The following is a 14,406-nucleotide window of genomic DNA, read 5'->3' as shown; positions in this document are numbered from 1 at the left end:
CAAACAATTTTACCTGAAGTTTGGTTTCCATTAGTGCTGTCCTTAAATTTGTCCTCAGTACTGTAAGCTCTTGTCAATTTTATTTTTCTGAGATGTGAAAACAAAATGTCAGAGGGGTGTACAGCTTTTCAGTTTTCAGAGAGAACCTGAGTATTTCTGACACATGGAGACTCCTGTCATATAAAGCAGTTCAAAACTGTTACTCACTTTAACCTCTCAATGCAGGATGTCTGTGTGTGGAGGCGACGTCTTTAACAGTTTTCTGTTTTATTCTGATTGTGTATTTAAATGCCATAATTGAATTTTGGTCTATTCCTACTAATGTTTTGTGCTATTGGATGTGTTCTGTAAAACTGTTTGGGTTCAAACAAATTAGCAAAGTATTTGTAAATTAGTCTTCTGTAAATGTGAATGGTTTTCATAGTTGTTCAATCTGGATTGTTAAGAAAAACAATGATGTATTTCAATCAACTGTTTAATAAAGTGTTGAAACTAGCTGGTTGCTTTTGTGGATGAATGTATAAGTATTTGTGTGACTGATCTGAATGTTAGGTGCTTGAATCTCCGAGGAGCCAGGAATTAGCCCCTTAGACCCTGCTTGTATCTCTGCTAGTAGATGCAGCTCAACAGATACCAGATTTCTGGAACTGTTAGCTTCACACAAGAGGATCACACTCGCATCTCAAATGGACAGTCGTCCTGAAAACTGCATGCCCAAAACAGCATGTGCCACCTTTTCTTCTGTTTAGCAAAATGTGAATTGGGTTTATCCCTTTCGCTGGTCCTCCATGCTTTCTCTCTTTATAAGGGCATCTGAAAGGCAAGCAAAGGCTCGCTCCTTCATGTCTCAAGTTCTTCAAGGGGCGGTTTCCCAGGCTTCGCTTTTCAGGATGATGCTGTCCTTTGTCATGTTTTGAAGCACCAGGGTTACATCTCACTGTCTTTTAAACAGAGGCAATGGTAGACCACATCACATCTGTGCAGAAGATGGAGTCTCACATCAGTGGCTTTTAACCTGAAGGCACCACAGAAGGCAGCCATGTAAACAGTTTGACTCCAGACCATGTGATTTCCCACAAGACACTGGGGCTGTGAGACAGGCCTTTCCAGAAGGTACAAACAGAGCCTAAGGGTTAGAGTGCCCTAGCAGAGAAGAGGTGCCCCCCCCCCCCTTTTCCCAGCTTAGGCACACAAACATCATGTAATGGCGTAAGGACTCCCTGGAACATCTTCAAGACAAGCTGAAATGAAAGAGCTGTTTTTGAGGCAACATCAGCTAGCTGTTTTGTGCTGCTCTTTACAGGATTGGATGAGTGGTGTTTGTCTTTGACTGGGTGGACTTAAATGTGTTTCTAATGTGTGTGTCAAATGATTGCCTATTGAACAGACCGCCAATCTGGCTGAAGCCAATGCTTCCGAAGAAGATAAAATTAAAGCTATGATGTCACAGTCTGGCCACGAATATGATCCGATCAAGTAAGTATTCCTCATTTCACACACACAACACATTAAGCTTATTTTGGAACAGTTTGCAGATGTAGTTTCATGTTTTTTTCTTATTTAAAAAAAAGCAGACCAAATTGTAAAAGGCCTATGCCCTTCTCGTCTTGCACCCTTTCAGTTATATGAAGAAGCCCCCGGGTCCGCCTCCACCGACATACACTTGCTTCCGTTGTGGGAAACCTGGCCATTATATCAAGAACTGCCCAACCATTGCGGTAAGGTGCTCGAGGAGAGCTCCAGTGTTATGTTGCTTGCGCATCAGTAGGCTCTCTGTCTCTTGGTTTCTAGTTGCCTTTCTGAAGGACGGCTGCTAGTAAGATTGGCAGAGTTGCCTTTCTGGGCTTACTGGGTGTTCTTTGGGTAGGGTGGAAGGAAAGCGTTTGATCCCCTTTGGGTTTCCCCCCTTTGGGCGCGTGGAGGGCAGCTGAGCCGTTGTCCACCATGAGACAAAGTTCCCGTGAGGGATGCTCAGTGCTGAGCTTTGGCATGGGGCCCCTGCACCTCGCAGGATTTATGCTGAATGTAGAGAGGAGGAGAACTTTTAAGGTAGCTGAACCCACCGTCGGTCTCGGCTGGGTGTTCCAAGGACAGGAGTGGCCGCGAGAGGTGACAGGCTTAAGTGGCCTTTTTTAAATGAAGCTGCAGAGAGTGTCAGGTACAAGGAGACGGCTCTGTTCAAGCCAGGCCCCGAGCTGCCATCTTTGAACTTGCAAGGGAAGAAGGAAAATATCCTAAAACTGGGTGTGGCTTAGGAGTCTTGCAAATATTCCCTTAGCAGCACGATTGAGAGATTTCTGTCTTTTGCTTCCACAGGACAAGAACTTTGAGTCTGTTCCCAGGATTAAAAAGAGCACAGGAATCCCTCGAAGCTTTATGATGGAGGTGCAGGACCCCACCACCAAGGGCGCCATGTTGACCAACACAGGGAAATACGCCATCCCGACCATTGATGCGTAAGTCCCCACATGCCCCTCACAGAGACCAAAGAGGTGGTCTCGTCTAGAGTCTGCTGAAAAGAGAAGCGTCCCCCCCCCCCCCATCCCAGAAGGCTAGAACTTAGGGGGAGGCAGGAAGACCCAATCAAGCTGCTGGGTAATCGGCACAGAACACCCAAAGGAAGTTCTACTTTACTCCACAAGTGATCATGCGAATCGGTGGGTTTCCCAGGGGATTGGATGGTTCATGGAGGATGGCCCAACAGTAGCGAGTAGCTGTGGAGGGTAAAAGGAGTTTCCATAGCCAGAGGCAGTCACCCTCTGAACACCAAAGCTAGCTGGCAATACCAAGAGAACACCCTTCCCCCCTGCCGTTTGTTGGCTCTGCAAGGTGGCAGGTTGGTCACTGTTTGAGGCAGGAGGCTGGACTAAATGGACCCTCACTGGACTGATTCAGAAGATTTTTTTCCTGTGGTTCTTACAACCGCCTTTTCAACCTGATTGTCTGCAGAATTTAGGCAGTCTTTACCATAACAGTATCCATCTGAATCTGCTTCCAATGCTTAAAGCCGTCGTTAATAACGCTCCATCTGAAAAGAAGGATAAGAACTCACATTCAAAACTAAATTTGTGGACAGATTAAGCCAGCTTGCCGAAGTGAACAGTGTCAAGCTATTGTCTCCTGTTAGAGATGTGGGGGTAATACTGTCAGTATATTCAAGTTCTCAGCTACCTTTCCTTAAAACAAAGCGGATTTTAGCAAACGTCCTTTTTTTCCCCAGAGAGGCCTATGCTATTGGCAAGAAAGAAAAGCCCCCTTTCTTGCCGGAAGATCCGTCTTCTTCATCAGAAGAGGACGATCCAATTCCCGATGAGCTGCTGTGTTTGATCTGCAAAGATATAATGACTGACGCCGTGGTTATTCCCTGTTGTGGCAACAGCTATTGCGATGAATGTGAGTCCTGAGTTCTAACATACAGCATAAAGTGGGGGGGGGGGGCGGACAGACTGCATGTGATGCAGGACTCGTTTCGGTTGTCCAAGCTAAGATTGGAGTAGGTCTGTGTGGGGTGCCTCCCCCCTTTCCTATGCAAATGTGGTTTTTGAATCCCGGCTCTGATGGAGGGAGTGATGCATGACTGACTTTTTTAAATCAGTGAAGCTACAATAACTAGAATAGCTGGGTTTTTGGGTTCTTCTAACAGTGTCTACTGCAAAATGGGAGACTTTCCCAGAAGCCCTTTGGTGATGCAGGGGTTTCTGGGAAACTCATGTTCTGATGGGGAGTTGGTGGGAGTAAGCAACGGCATGTGAGTCTCTCATGCGCTCCTTCAAGTCTCTCTGGTTTCTCTGAGGGCAAAAGAGTCACAATGTGGTGGTCCCTGATGGGGGGCACGTCAAATGACCAACAAGCTGTATGGATACCTCTCTTCTGAAATGTTGACACCAGATGCCAATGGAACACAAAAGGCTGACAGGGGATTTTAATCAGAGAGGGGAGTCAATTAACCCCTTAAGTTTGCAGTCTTAACAGTTACAGTGAACTTCTGATTCTCTGCATCTAGCACTTCATTCAATAGGGTCACCTTTTGAAGGTGATCTTAGGCTGGGGTTCGAAGAAGTAAGACTTTATGACAGGGTTTGTGAATGTCTCTCCCGAGGAGCCTCTGACCAACAGCAGTCCAAGAGACTTCAGCTGGCAGGGGGTACATCCCGGGGAAGGCCACATGCCCTTTGGATTTTGGCCTTGGTGTGGGATCACTGGGATGGTCATCTTCCACGGGATGCCAGCGCTCCCTTCAGCTAAGTGAGGTGTCCACAGAGAAAGGCTTCGTGGAAATGGAAGGAGGCGCTTGCTGCAGTTCCAAGCTCTCCTGGCATCCCTGCTGGCACGGCCTTCCAGTTACAATATTATTTGGAGGCTTTTAGGGGCAGCTGCTGTTGGCAGGCTTCGGCACTGTGCCGTACGGATGCGCACTGCAGAAATTCTACATGTCATGCTGCAATTATTCACAGGTATCAGAACAGCCCTCCTGGAATCGGAGGAACACACCTGCCCAACTTGTCACCAGACAGACGTGTCTCCTGATGCTTTAATTGCCAACAAGTTTTTGCGCCAGGTAACTTCAGTCACTCTTCCAGGTGTCAGTGAGTTCCCTCCCCGTCCCTGTCTTGTCATTTTGAGCCATCCTGCTGACTTGAGTTGGAGGGGTGCCCTTTGAAGGGGCCTGCAGCAGGTTCCAGAGTGCTTGCTTGACCCCACAGACCTCTCCACTGTTCTGGCCCCTTATCTCATTGCCCTGTCAGCAGAATCAGAGTGTTTGGGGCTGGATGGGAGGCTGATCCATTCCTTTCGTTGTCAGGCTGTCAATAATTTCAAGAACGAAACTGGCTACACGAAACGGCTGCGCAAGCAACCCCAGCCCCCTCGGCAGACGGCTTCACGGAACGCACCTTCCATGCCGAGGGCAGGCATGTCAAGGCAGCAAGACCCCCTGATGGTTCCCCCCTCCTCTGCTCCTGGTCATGCCGCTGCACCTCTTGCCTTGCCGCTGGCATCAGCCACAGCAGCGCTGCCCATCAATCCGGCTGCCGGAGAGGTCCTCCCGGCCTCCGTATCCATGGCTGTTCACCCAGACAAACCTGAAGGACTGTTCCGGTAAGCCAGCTTGCCCAGGACTGTAGCCGCCTGTGGCTCGTCCTGTGCAGGATTGTCAGCCGTTTTGAGGCTGTGGGCACATTTGGAATTCTCCCATGGCACGGTGGACACAGCTGCAAAATGGCTTCCTCAAGAGGCAGATCCAGTTGCAAAGTGGCTGCCGCAGCTTCACTTCAGTAACAGAGTGCAGATCCATGGTTTGCAAAAGCAATGTTTTAAAAATCCACACAGCCAATCAGAAGCCTTGCTGGGCAAAAATCCTCCCTGGGCCCACCCACTGTCTGAACACACTTGGCGTGCCCCAGAGAAGGGATCGGTAGGCACCATGGCGTGCACAGCCCCTTGTGGGGAGCCCTGCTGTAAAGGACTGCCGAATTTAGCAGAGGCACGGGGAGTTACCACGTCTTTCGGGGCTTCTGGAGGCTTTGCAAGCAGCACAGTTCCACTGCGTGTGTGTGTGCAAACTGGGCCGAGAGGCTTCACGCCATCACGGGGCTCAGGATGCGCTGGCAGCAGCCCAAAATGCGTCTGTGCTGCAGCGTCACCCCACACTGACCATTGCAGGGAAGGCATTTCGCCCTTTTGACCACTTTAGCTGCTTCTTGACTGCCTGATTTTGAGGTGGATTAAGCAGAACTGTGCCTGGAATTGTAGAGAAGGCAAGGCCAAGATGTTCCACTGGGCATTTGGTTGAGGCCAAATTTATTCAACCACTGATTCCAGCTACTGGTTTTGGTTGTTGGTGTCTTGCTGGGCACCCTCTCCCCTCTTTCCCCCCTTTTTTGGCCTTTTTATATATGTCATCCTTAGACTCAAGGTGAAGTTTTATATTATTTATTGTAACATTTTATTGTATTTTCTTGTTTTAGATTTTGTAAGCTGCTCAGAGGCCAACGATGGTTGGGATTGAGCAGGATACAAATTTAATAGGATAGATTGGACCAGGGGTAGGGAACCTGCGGCTCTCCAGATGTTCAGGAACTACAATTCCCATCAGCCTCTGTCAGCATGGCCAATTGGCCATGCTGGTAGGGGCTGATGGGAATTGTAGTTCCTGAACATCTGGAGAGCCGCAGGTTCCCTACCCCTGGATTAGACAGACAGATATTGGCATTATATTTGTTTTATTTATTTTTCATATTTCTACCCCCACCCCATTCCCAAAAGGGCTCAGGGTGGCAGATCTGTGGGATCAGCATGCTTTGAATCCTGTTCCTGGCAATTCCTGACCTTGAATTTTGTCTCTTTCATGCCAGGGAGGGTGACGGTATAGGTCCAGCGGCTGCCTCAGAGCACTCAAAGCCGCCTTCCTCGTTGTCTGTTAATACTGTGATGGAGGAGAAGGTAGGCTTCGTTTCGAGAGCAATGTTGTTTTGTCCTGTGCACAGCCGCAGCTTCTCATTCTGCTCCCTCTCTTCCCCCCACCCAGGGCTATCAGGTTCCTGTGCTGGGGCAGCTGGGCCCTCATGGGCATTCCATCCCCTCCATGGGTAAGTGGCTCCTGATTCGGTCATGAGACTTCTGCATTGGTGTCCAGGTGTGTTTCAGTGTATTAACAGCACCTCTTTCTTCCCTGCCTACCTCAGGTCAGCCAATGAGACCTAACCCTGTTCGCTCTGCAGGCAGCCGGTCTGGCTGGGAGCCGTAAGTATGCTTTTGAAGTGCATTTTTCTCATTCTCTGAAGAGTGTTACAAGCCTGCTGAGAACATGTCAGTGTCAGCATAGGGAGAGGGTAGCTTGCAAAGGCAGCTTTTCCGTCTGTCTCTACTGTCGAAGCAAAAGCATTTGTGGGAATTGGACAGCTGGGAATCACGCTGGGTGCTAAAAGGGTTGTGGCCACAGGCAGCGATAGGTGTTGTCTGGGCTGGATTGGAAAGAGGAGCCAGCCTCCATCCAGATGTTGGGATGGCCTTCCGTAGGCAGGGACACAAGAGACCCAGACCCCAGGAGGGGGCCTTGGCCTGAACTGTCGTCCTGGGTGTGCCTGGCATGTCAAGGCTGCAGAGCTCTCACTGAACTGGGGAAAAGGCAGTGAAGAAGGCTGCGACTTCAGGCGTCTTGGCAGCAAGACCAGCAGCAACCCAAAAGTGCCACGTGGAAGAGTCTGTGAGGGAGCACCACCCTTAGTCAGTGCTCAGGAAGCCTTGTGGCAGCGGAGGGGTCGGGAGCCTGCTAGGGAGGGAGGGGGCTCAGAGAGCGCTGTGCAGCTGAGGAGGGGCATTTGCTTCAGAGGTCCATTTTCCTTTCCTTTCTTGCAGTCCAGGGACAAGTGTAACACTCAGTGACAACATGTTTTTGGGTTTCTTTAGAAGTTCAAACCGAGGACGCCCGCATAGTGACCGCACACAAAGGACTCAGGCCCCAACACTTCCAGCCTCCACCCAAGTGTTTGTGCCCGTGCCGCCTCCGCCTCCCCCCCTGTACCCGCCTCCCCCCCATGCACTTCCTCTTCCACCGGGGGTGCCTCCGCCACAGTTTCCTCCTCAGTTTCCACCGGGTCAGCCTCCACCTGCTGGGTACACAGTTCCCCCTCCGGGATACCCCCCAGCTCCAGCAAACATATCAACACCTTGGGTACCAACATCCGTGCCAACGGCTCACTCAAATGCCATCCCAACGACACAACCTCCTCCTCTATCTAGGGAGGAGTTTTACAGAGAGCAACGGAGACTAAAAGAGGAGTAAGTATTTGGCTGCAAATGAAGTTCCGTTATGTTTCATTCTTCCGTAGAATGTTGAACTGTCGTGAGAACAAATGACATATCACGAGAGATTGCAAATGCTGATTTTCACCATCCACCCAAATAACCTAGAAAGCTGTTCTGCTAACAAAACACCTCGAGGAGTCCCTGGCTGGCTTTTTCTTTTGTGATCCAGTAGCATGTTTGTTTCTCATTTGCATGCTTGTTCAAGCTGGTGTGGTTTTTCTTAACACCTTTGTAACAATTTTCACTTGCGTTGTATCACATCACAATCTCTTTTATTATTTTGCCAGGGAAAAGAAAAAGTCAAAACTTGATGAGTTTACAAATGATTTTGCTAAGGAACTGATGGAATACAAAAAAATCCAGAAGGAGCGCAGGCGTTCTTATTCCCGGTAATTGGGGCGGGGGGGGTTACGATCCCTGTATCCGTTTGTTGGGAGATGGAAACTGCCCCTTGACCCCTGGCACCCCATGCCCCTTTCCTAGGGAGGGAAGAAGTTGCAGGGCCTGAAGTTTTAAAGTGCAGCTCCTGGTGGGAGTAGGCAGTAGAAAATGCAGCCGGCCAGGTAGAACCTTGGTTGCTGAGGAAGGGTGCAGTCTTCATCAGTTGACAGCATTGCCTTCAGGGGCTGAATAGTTGGGTTCCTTTAAGGAGTTGGTTTCCTGGCTTTCAGGGAAGGCACGTTGGTTGGTGACTAGTAACAGTCCCTAGGTCTGCATGGCCGGCTCAGTGTCTGCACTTTTCCTGTTGTCTCTTGGCGGTCTCTTCTGAAAGTTTCAGAGTTTCCAAAGCCATTTGTGATCTACCAATCAGGGAGGTTGCCATATTAAATGAAAGGTGTGCCCTTGCCCCAGCTCTAGTGGGGATGCCCAAAGGAGCCGTGTGTGTTGTATCCTTTGGCCTGGCCCTGCAGGGCTTTTGAGAGAGGAACTTGCCTCGTCATGCCCTTTAGTGTAAAAGAGACACAGCTGCAGTGACATGTTTCTTGTAAGTGTGTTTTCTCCCTTTGTTTTTTAAGCTCCAAATCGCCATATAGCGCATCTTCATATTCAAGAAGCTCTTATACATACTCCAAGTCACGATCCGGCTCGTCCCGCTCAAGGTCGTACTCCCGCTCGTTCAGCCGCTCCCACTCCCGCTCCTACTCCCGGTCGCCCCCATACCCACGGAGGGGCAGGGGGAAAAGCCGAAATTACCGTTCCAGGTCACGATCTCATGGATATCATCGGTCGAGGTCGAGGTCGCCACCCTACCGGAGGTATCATTCACGATCAAGGTCTCCAGTTTACAGGGGCCAGTCCCCAAATAAGCGCCCTGTTTCTCAGGGAGAAGGGGAAAGGGAGTACTTCAACCGATACCGAGAAGTCCCTGCCTATGACGTGAAAGCCTTCTATGGGAGGCCTGCAGACCTGAGAGGAGACCCCTTTGAAAAGGACAGATTCCGTGAATGGGAGAACTACAGAGAGTGGTGTGAGAAATATTACAAGGGCTTTCCGACTGGAGCCCAACCCAGACCTCTGCTGAACAGAGAGAACTTCTCGCCAGAGCGCTTTGGGCCCCCAGGACCTCGCCGAGAGAATTCTCCCTACATTCGAGGGCGGAGAGATGAATACCCAGGAGGACTAGGCCATCGGAATCGTGGCACAGGCCCCAGCTATTCTGAAAAGTTGCCAGCCCGGGAGGGCCACGCTATGAAAGAAATGGCCAAACTGAAAGAGAAGGAGGTGGAAAATGCCCCCGGAGATGGGAGAGGAAATAGACACAAGAAGCACCGGAAGAGAAGGAAGGGAGACGAGGGCGAAGGCCTTCTTCCCAGTGCTGACCTCTTGGAAGGCTCACGGAAACCAAGGGACCCTGCTGCAGGGGAAGATGGCAAACCTGAGCCTCTCTTCATGCTCCCAAGCAGGGACGATGCCACCCCTGTCCGGGACGAGCCCATGGAAGCCGATTCAGTTGCCTTCAAGCCCGTGTCAGACAAGGAGAGGAAGGAAAAGCCGAAGGCCAGAACTGAGAAGGCCAAGCGCAAAGCAGAAGGCACCGCCACTCCCAAGAAAGACGCTGTGGCAAAACCCACAAAAGCAGCCCCAGAGAAATCTGAGGCAGATCGTGAAAAATCCCCACGGGCTGAGTTTCTGTCCAGAAAAGTGAAGGAGGAGTTACCCAAGGCTGAGAGCAGCAAATCATCCTCCCAGAAGGACGAGAAGTCCCTTGGCGCCCCACGGAAAGTGCACCCCCGAGCCACAAAGGAACATCCAGAGACCAGGTCAGCCAAGGACGAGAAAGCCAAGAAGGAGCCCCCCAAGGAAATCAAAGTGGAGAAGCAGCCCCCCAGCAAGGAGGAGAAGACCAAGAAGCCCACAGACAGGAGCAAAGCTGTGGAGGCAAAGGCCGAGAAGAGGAAGAGGAAGGTCGAGGAGAAAGCAGAGACGGACCAGGAAGCTGCCACAGCAGCAGGCAAGCCAGACGTCGCGGAGCTGAAGCCCTCGCCCAAGGGCCAAGCGGAGCCTGAGGGGGAAAAGGCAGCCAGGAGCCCTGAAAAAGAGAAGGTGGTTTCACTGGTGGTGCCGGCAAAGAAGATCAAGCTGAACCGAGAAACCGGCAAGAAGATTGTCAGTGCTGAGAATGTGCCCCCTCTCAAAGAGCCCCCTGCTGAGAAGCCCGAGCCCACCAGCAGCAGCAGCAGCAGCAGCAAAGGGAAGGCCGAGAAGACCAAAGGGAAGCTGAAGAGGAAGGTGGTGGCAGGGGACGGAGCCCCCTCCACACTGGTCGATTATCCCAGGTATTGTGGGGAGCCCCCCAGTGGGTGCTGGAGAGTTTCTTCTCACGGCACGTGTGTGGGGCTGCATCCCCCGTCCTCCCTTTGGGTCTTGCCCTGAGCAGAACTTCACTCCCACATCACCCAAATGGTGCTGGTGGATTTCTGATCAGCTGCCTTTCCTAGTGGGGAGGGGGGGTGTCTTCCAGTGCTTTAGGTCCCCTGGGGAGAAGGGAATGGGCACGTGGTTTGCATGCAGAGGGTTGGATCCTGTGAGCCCTGAGGCTGCTCATGCAAGCGGCTCACTCCCACCGACCCTTTCCTTAGCAGCTCATAACAACCCAGCCTTTCCAACCCAGGACACAAAAACTGATGCGGGAGAGGGGGGTAGTCTTTATGGATCAAATGCCCCGAGGAGCCAGACACGAGAGGGAGAAGGTGGCAGAATTCCTTCCCTGCATTTCTGCTTGCTGTCAACAGGAAGAGAGGCCCTTCTCCCCAACCCCAGGGGGCTGCCCCTCTGCCTGCTGGCATCAGGTTTTGGGAAAGATGGGTGAGTGTGTGCAGTCAAACCCAGCAGGTCCCTTATCAGCCATGGGGGAAGTTGGGGCGCTGTGCCCTTCAGGCGAGAGAACTCCTGGCATTGAGCTCGGCTGAAGAGAGCTTCAGAGCTTCCCTTCCACAGGCGATGTTCAACGCTGTTTCTCCTGTCCCCTGTGCCCATAACTGATCAGCAAGGAAGGTGCCCAGCAACTGTTGCTTGGCATAACTCCAGATGGGTCTTGGTGGTGCTTGAGGTCTGACACACAGCCCTTGCGACACGCGTGGCAGTCTTGCATGGGTTGAGAAGAGCAGGTTGGCAGCAGAGGGAGATGGGCTATGTGGCCTCTTGCCAATCTGATTCCAATATTTTTGTGTCTAGTGGGGAAACATTGCCAGATGCCCATCATCCAGGTGAACTTCTTTATCAAATTGACTAAGACAGCACCAATGGTAGCCTCTCGAGGAGAAGTTGTACAATACAGGACAGTTTCGCAGGTTAGCGTTGAGATTGCCAGCGTGGTATAGCGGCTAGGAGCAGCGGACTCCAATCTGGAGAGCTGGATTTGTTTCCCCACTCTTCCACCTGAAGCCTGCTGGGTGACCTTGAGCCAGTCACAGTTCTCCCAGAACTCTCTCAGTCCCACCTACCGCACAAGGTGTGTCTGTTGTGGGAAGAAGAGAAGAGCTTTTAAGCTGCTTTGAGACTTCTTACAGTTGGAAAGAGCGGGGTATAAATTCAAACTCCCCTTTTTGTGAGAGAAATTGAGATTTGAGGGCAAGGATTGTTTTTCTGCAATGGAAAGTTTGAGGTAGTGATTCTCAGCATGAGTTTCTTATATAAGGAGGTATTTGACAGATTTCCTGCCAGATTAAAAATGAGATGGCAGGGGCCGCAGCCCACAGTCTTGAGCTTTTCAGAACAAAGTCTGCCCTCTGTGCAAGTGGGTGGAAGATTTCTGTCTGAGCAAGTTTTCTGATTCTTGTTTCCCGCTTCCTTCCTTAGCACCAGCTCTGCTGGAGGCAGCCCCGTGTGGAAGTCGGAAGAGAAACCCGACACCAAGCGAACTGTCATTAAGACGATGGAAGAATATAACAACGACATCATGGCTCCTGCCGAGGACGTCATCATCATGATCCAGGTGCCTCAGTCCAAATGGGACAAAGACGAGTTTGACTCGGAGGAGGAAGAGGAAGAGGTGGCGAAGTCAACACAGGTTTCTTCCATGGTGGGGAAGCCTGCGAGCGTCATCAAGAACGTCAGCACAAAGCCCCCCGTCAAACACAACGAGAAGGATCCCGAGCCTTTAGAGAAAAATCAGAGGGCCTCAAAGGAATCTGGGCATGAGAGTTCCCTGCCTGACCCCAAAAGCTCTAAAAATACGTCTTTGAATGAGAAAGGGAAAGCGAGGGACCGGGACAGTTCTGCCTCGGACAGAGAGTCTTTGGAGAAAAAGAAGGGCGGGATCCAGCCAGAGAAGGATCGCCTTGAGCAAGGAACGGTGAAGAGCAGCTCTTCTCACTCTTCCAAAGAGAGCAGGTCTTCGGAAAAGCCAGACTCCACCCTTGGATCTTCTGCCAGGGCCTTCACGCCTACTTGGGACAAGAAGTCTGACTGTGACGGCAGCAGAGACCATTCAGGCTCAAAGCGAAGAGACGAACGGAGTGAGGTCTCCCGGAAGAAAGACTCCCCTTCCCGAAGTCGGGAGCCTGCCTCTTCTGTACAGAAAAATAAGCTGAGGGACGAGCGGTCAGACCAGGTGAAAAAGGGAGCCAAGGACTCCCGACGGAGCAGCTACAGCCCTCCAAGGGACCGGAGGCCGAGCGACCACAAGGCTGCCTACGAGTCCAAGCACCCAGCAGAACGGCGCAGGTCCCAGGAGAGAGGCTCGGGGAAAGAGAGAGAGAAGGGGCCGTCCTCTGAGACCAGAAGCAACAAAGAGAAGGTGGGTGGTGGGAGCAAGCCGGTGCACAGACGATGCTCCCCAGAGACAAGAGAGCTGAACGACAAGAGCATCTCCAAACCAAAGCCTCAGCCAAGCCACTCGACCCGGATGTCTTCTGACCCGACGAGAGAAACCGACGAGGCTGCCTTTGTCCCGGACTATAATGAGAGTGACAGCGACAGCCACACATCTGCCAAAGAGGACGACTTCCCAGGCAGAAGCTTCCGGGACGGGAAGGAGAAGGCCACCCTCAAACCTCAAGAGCCTGTGGCGGCGGCGGCAGTGCCAGCGGCCCTGCCCGGTGGGAGCAGCCAGAGCAGCCCCAGCGCCAGCCAGAGTCCCTCGGGGAGCCAGGGCCGCAGCAGCAGCGCCAGCTCCGCAGACAGCCAGGACAGCAAGAAGAAGCGCAAGAAGAAGGAGAAAAAGAGGCACAAGAAGCACAAGAAGCACAAGAAGCACAAGAAGCACGCAGGTGTCGAGGCGGATGCGGAGAGAAGCCAGAAACACAAACACAAGAAGAAGAAGTCCAAGAAGAGCAAAGACAAGGAGAAGGAGCGGGAGGACCAAAAACCCAAGGCGGTGGCTGTGGCCGTCTGAGAGCTGTGTAAATAGCGCCCCCTGGAGGAGCGGGCAGGCTGCACTTACCTGATTGCTGCTGGAGTGGATTTTTACATCTGAGCTTTATAAAGTGAACATTTTGTACAGACTCGTGACTTGTGACCATGTCATCTGGGGAGGGATGGGGAGGGTGTCTGGGAAGGGCATTGTTTGATTTGGGTTTTTTTATTTTTGTTTTTTGCTGGGACATCTTACTTTTAACCACCATGGAGTTAGTTTGGGTGGAGTTTACTGTACTGTGAAAACTTTCACATTATTTTTTTTTTAATTGCCTGTCAGGAAACAAAACAAAAAAAAGGAAATGGCTGGTATCAGTTCTGAAATACCAGCCAGAGGACTTGCAAAATGCATTTCAGCCCCATTCTGTAACTTTTGGATTACAATAAAAAGAAACACCAATTTTCAATAAACTGCTATCAGTGTGAGAGATTTTCGGCACCACCCGTAATAGAGCAAGCAAGAACCAATGATAAAGAGCCGAATGGGTGGAATTGGTTTCCTGTGCACTGCATTGAGTGGGAAGGGCTATCTCTGTTGGAAAGGTTATTTGGCCGCACCTTGGGAAGGCAGCATGATGCATAAACAGACAGCCCACCGCACTGTTCTCAAGCATTTGTGTGTGGGGGGAGGGAGGGTACGATCCCTCCGTGGGGTCTGAGTGGGTCAGATGTCTCCTTGTGAGTGGACCTAGGATTTGTGTGTGTGGGCGGTGTGGTCTGTGCAGTTTGGAAACGTCTGTGGCT

The 14,406-nt window shown here is 51.3% G+C and overlaps 1 protein-coding gene across 2 annotated transcripts in view; it reads left to right on the top strand.

Annotated features, from left to right (window-relative positions):
• Positions 1–14,073, top strand: part of RBBP6 (RB binding protein 6, ubiquitin ligase) — a 30,102-nt gene extending 16,029 nt beyond the window's left edge. For both annotated transcript variants that reach the window (XM_048493716.1, XM_048493718.1), the window contains exons 6-18: positions 1,388–1,476; positions 1,622–1,718; positions 2,317–2,456; positions 3,221–3,393; positions 4,455–4,558; positions 4,802–5,097; positions 6,354–6,441; positions 6,527–6,587; positions 6,684–6,741; positions 7,408–7,779; positions 8,094–8,195; positions 8,823–10,583; positions 12,106–14,073. In XM_048493716.1, coding sequence (XP_048349673.1) covers positions 1,388–1,476; positions 1,622–1,718; positions 2,317–2,456; positions 3,221–3,393; positions 4,455–4,558; positions 4,802–5,097; positions 6,354–6,441; positions 6,527–6,587; positions 6,684–6,741; positions 7,408–7,779; positions 8,094–8,195; positions 8,823–10,583; positions 12,106–13,642 — 4,878 coding nt within the window. In that variant the 3' untranslated portion in view covers positions 13,643–14,073. The remainder of the gene's footprint in view (positions 1–1,387; positions 1,477–1,621; positions 1,719–2,316; positions 2,457–3,220; positions 3,394–4,454; positions 4,559–4,801; positions 5,098–6,353; positions 6,442–6,526; positions 6,588–6,683; positions 6,742–7,407; positions 7,780–8,093; positions 8,196–8,822; positions 10,584–12,105) is intronic.
• The last annotated feature ends 333 nt before the right edge of the window (positions 14,074–14,406 follow it).

The sequence above is a fragment of the Sphaerodactylus townsendi genome, linkage group LG04, assembly GCF_021028975.2.
Source record: "Sphaerodactylus townsendi isolate TG3544 linkage group LG04, MPM_Stown_v2.3, whole genome shotgun sequence".
NCBI classification, from domain to species: Eukaryota; Metazoa; Chordata; class Lepidosauria; order Squamata; family Sphaerodactylidae; genus Sphaerodactylus; species Sphaerodactylus townsendi.
This window is presented reverse-complemented; position numbering and strand designations above follow the sequence as displayed.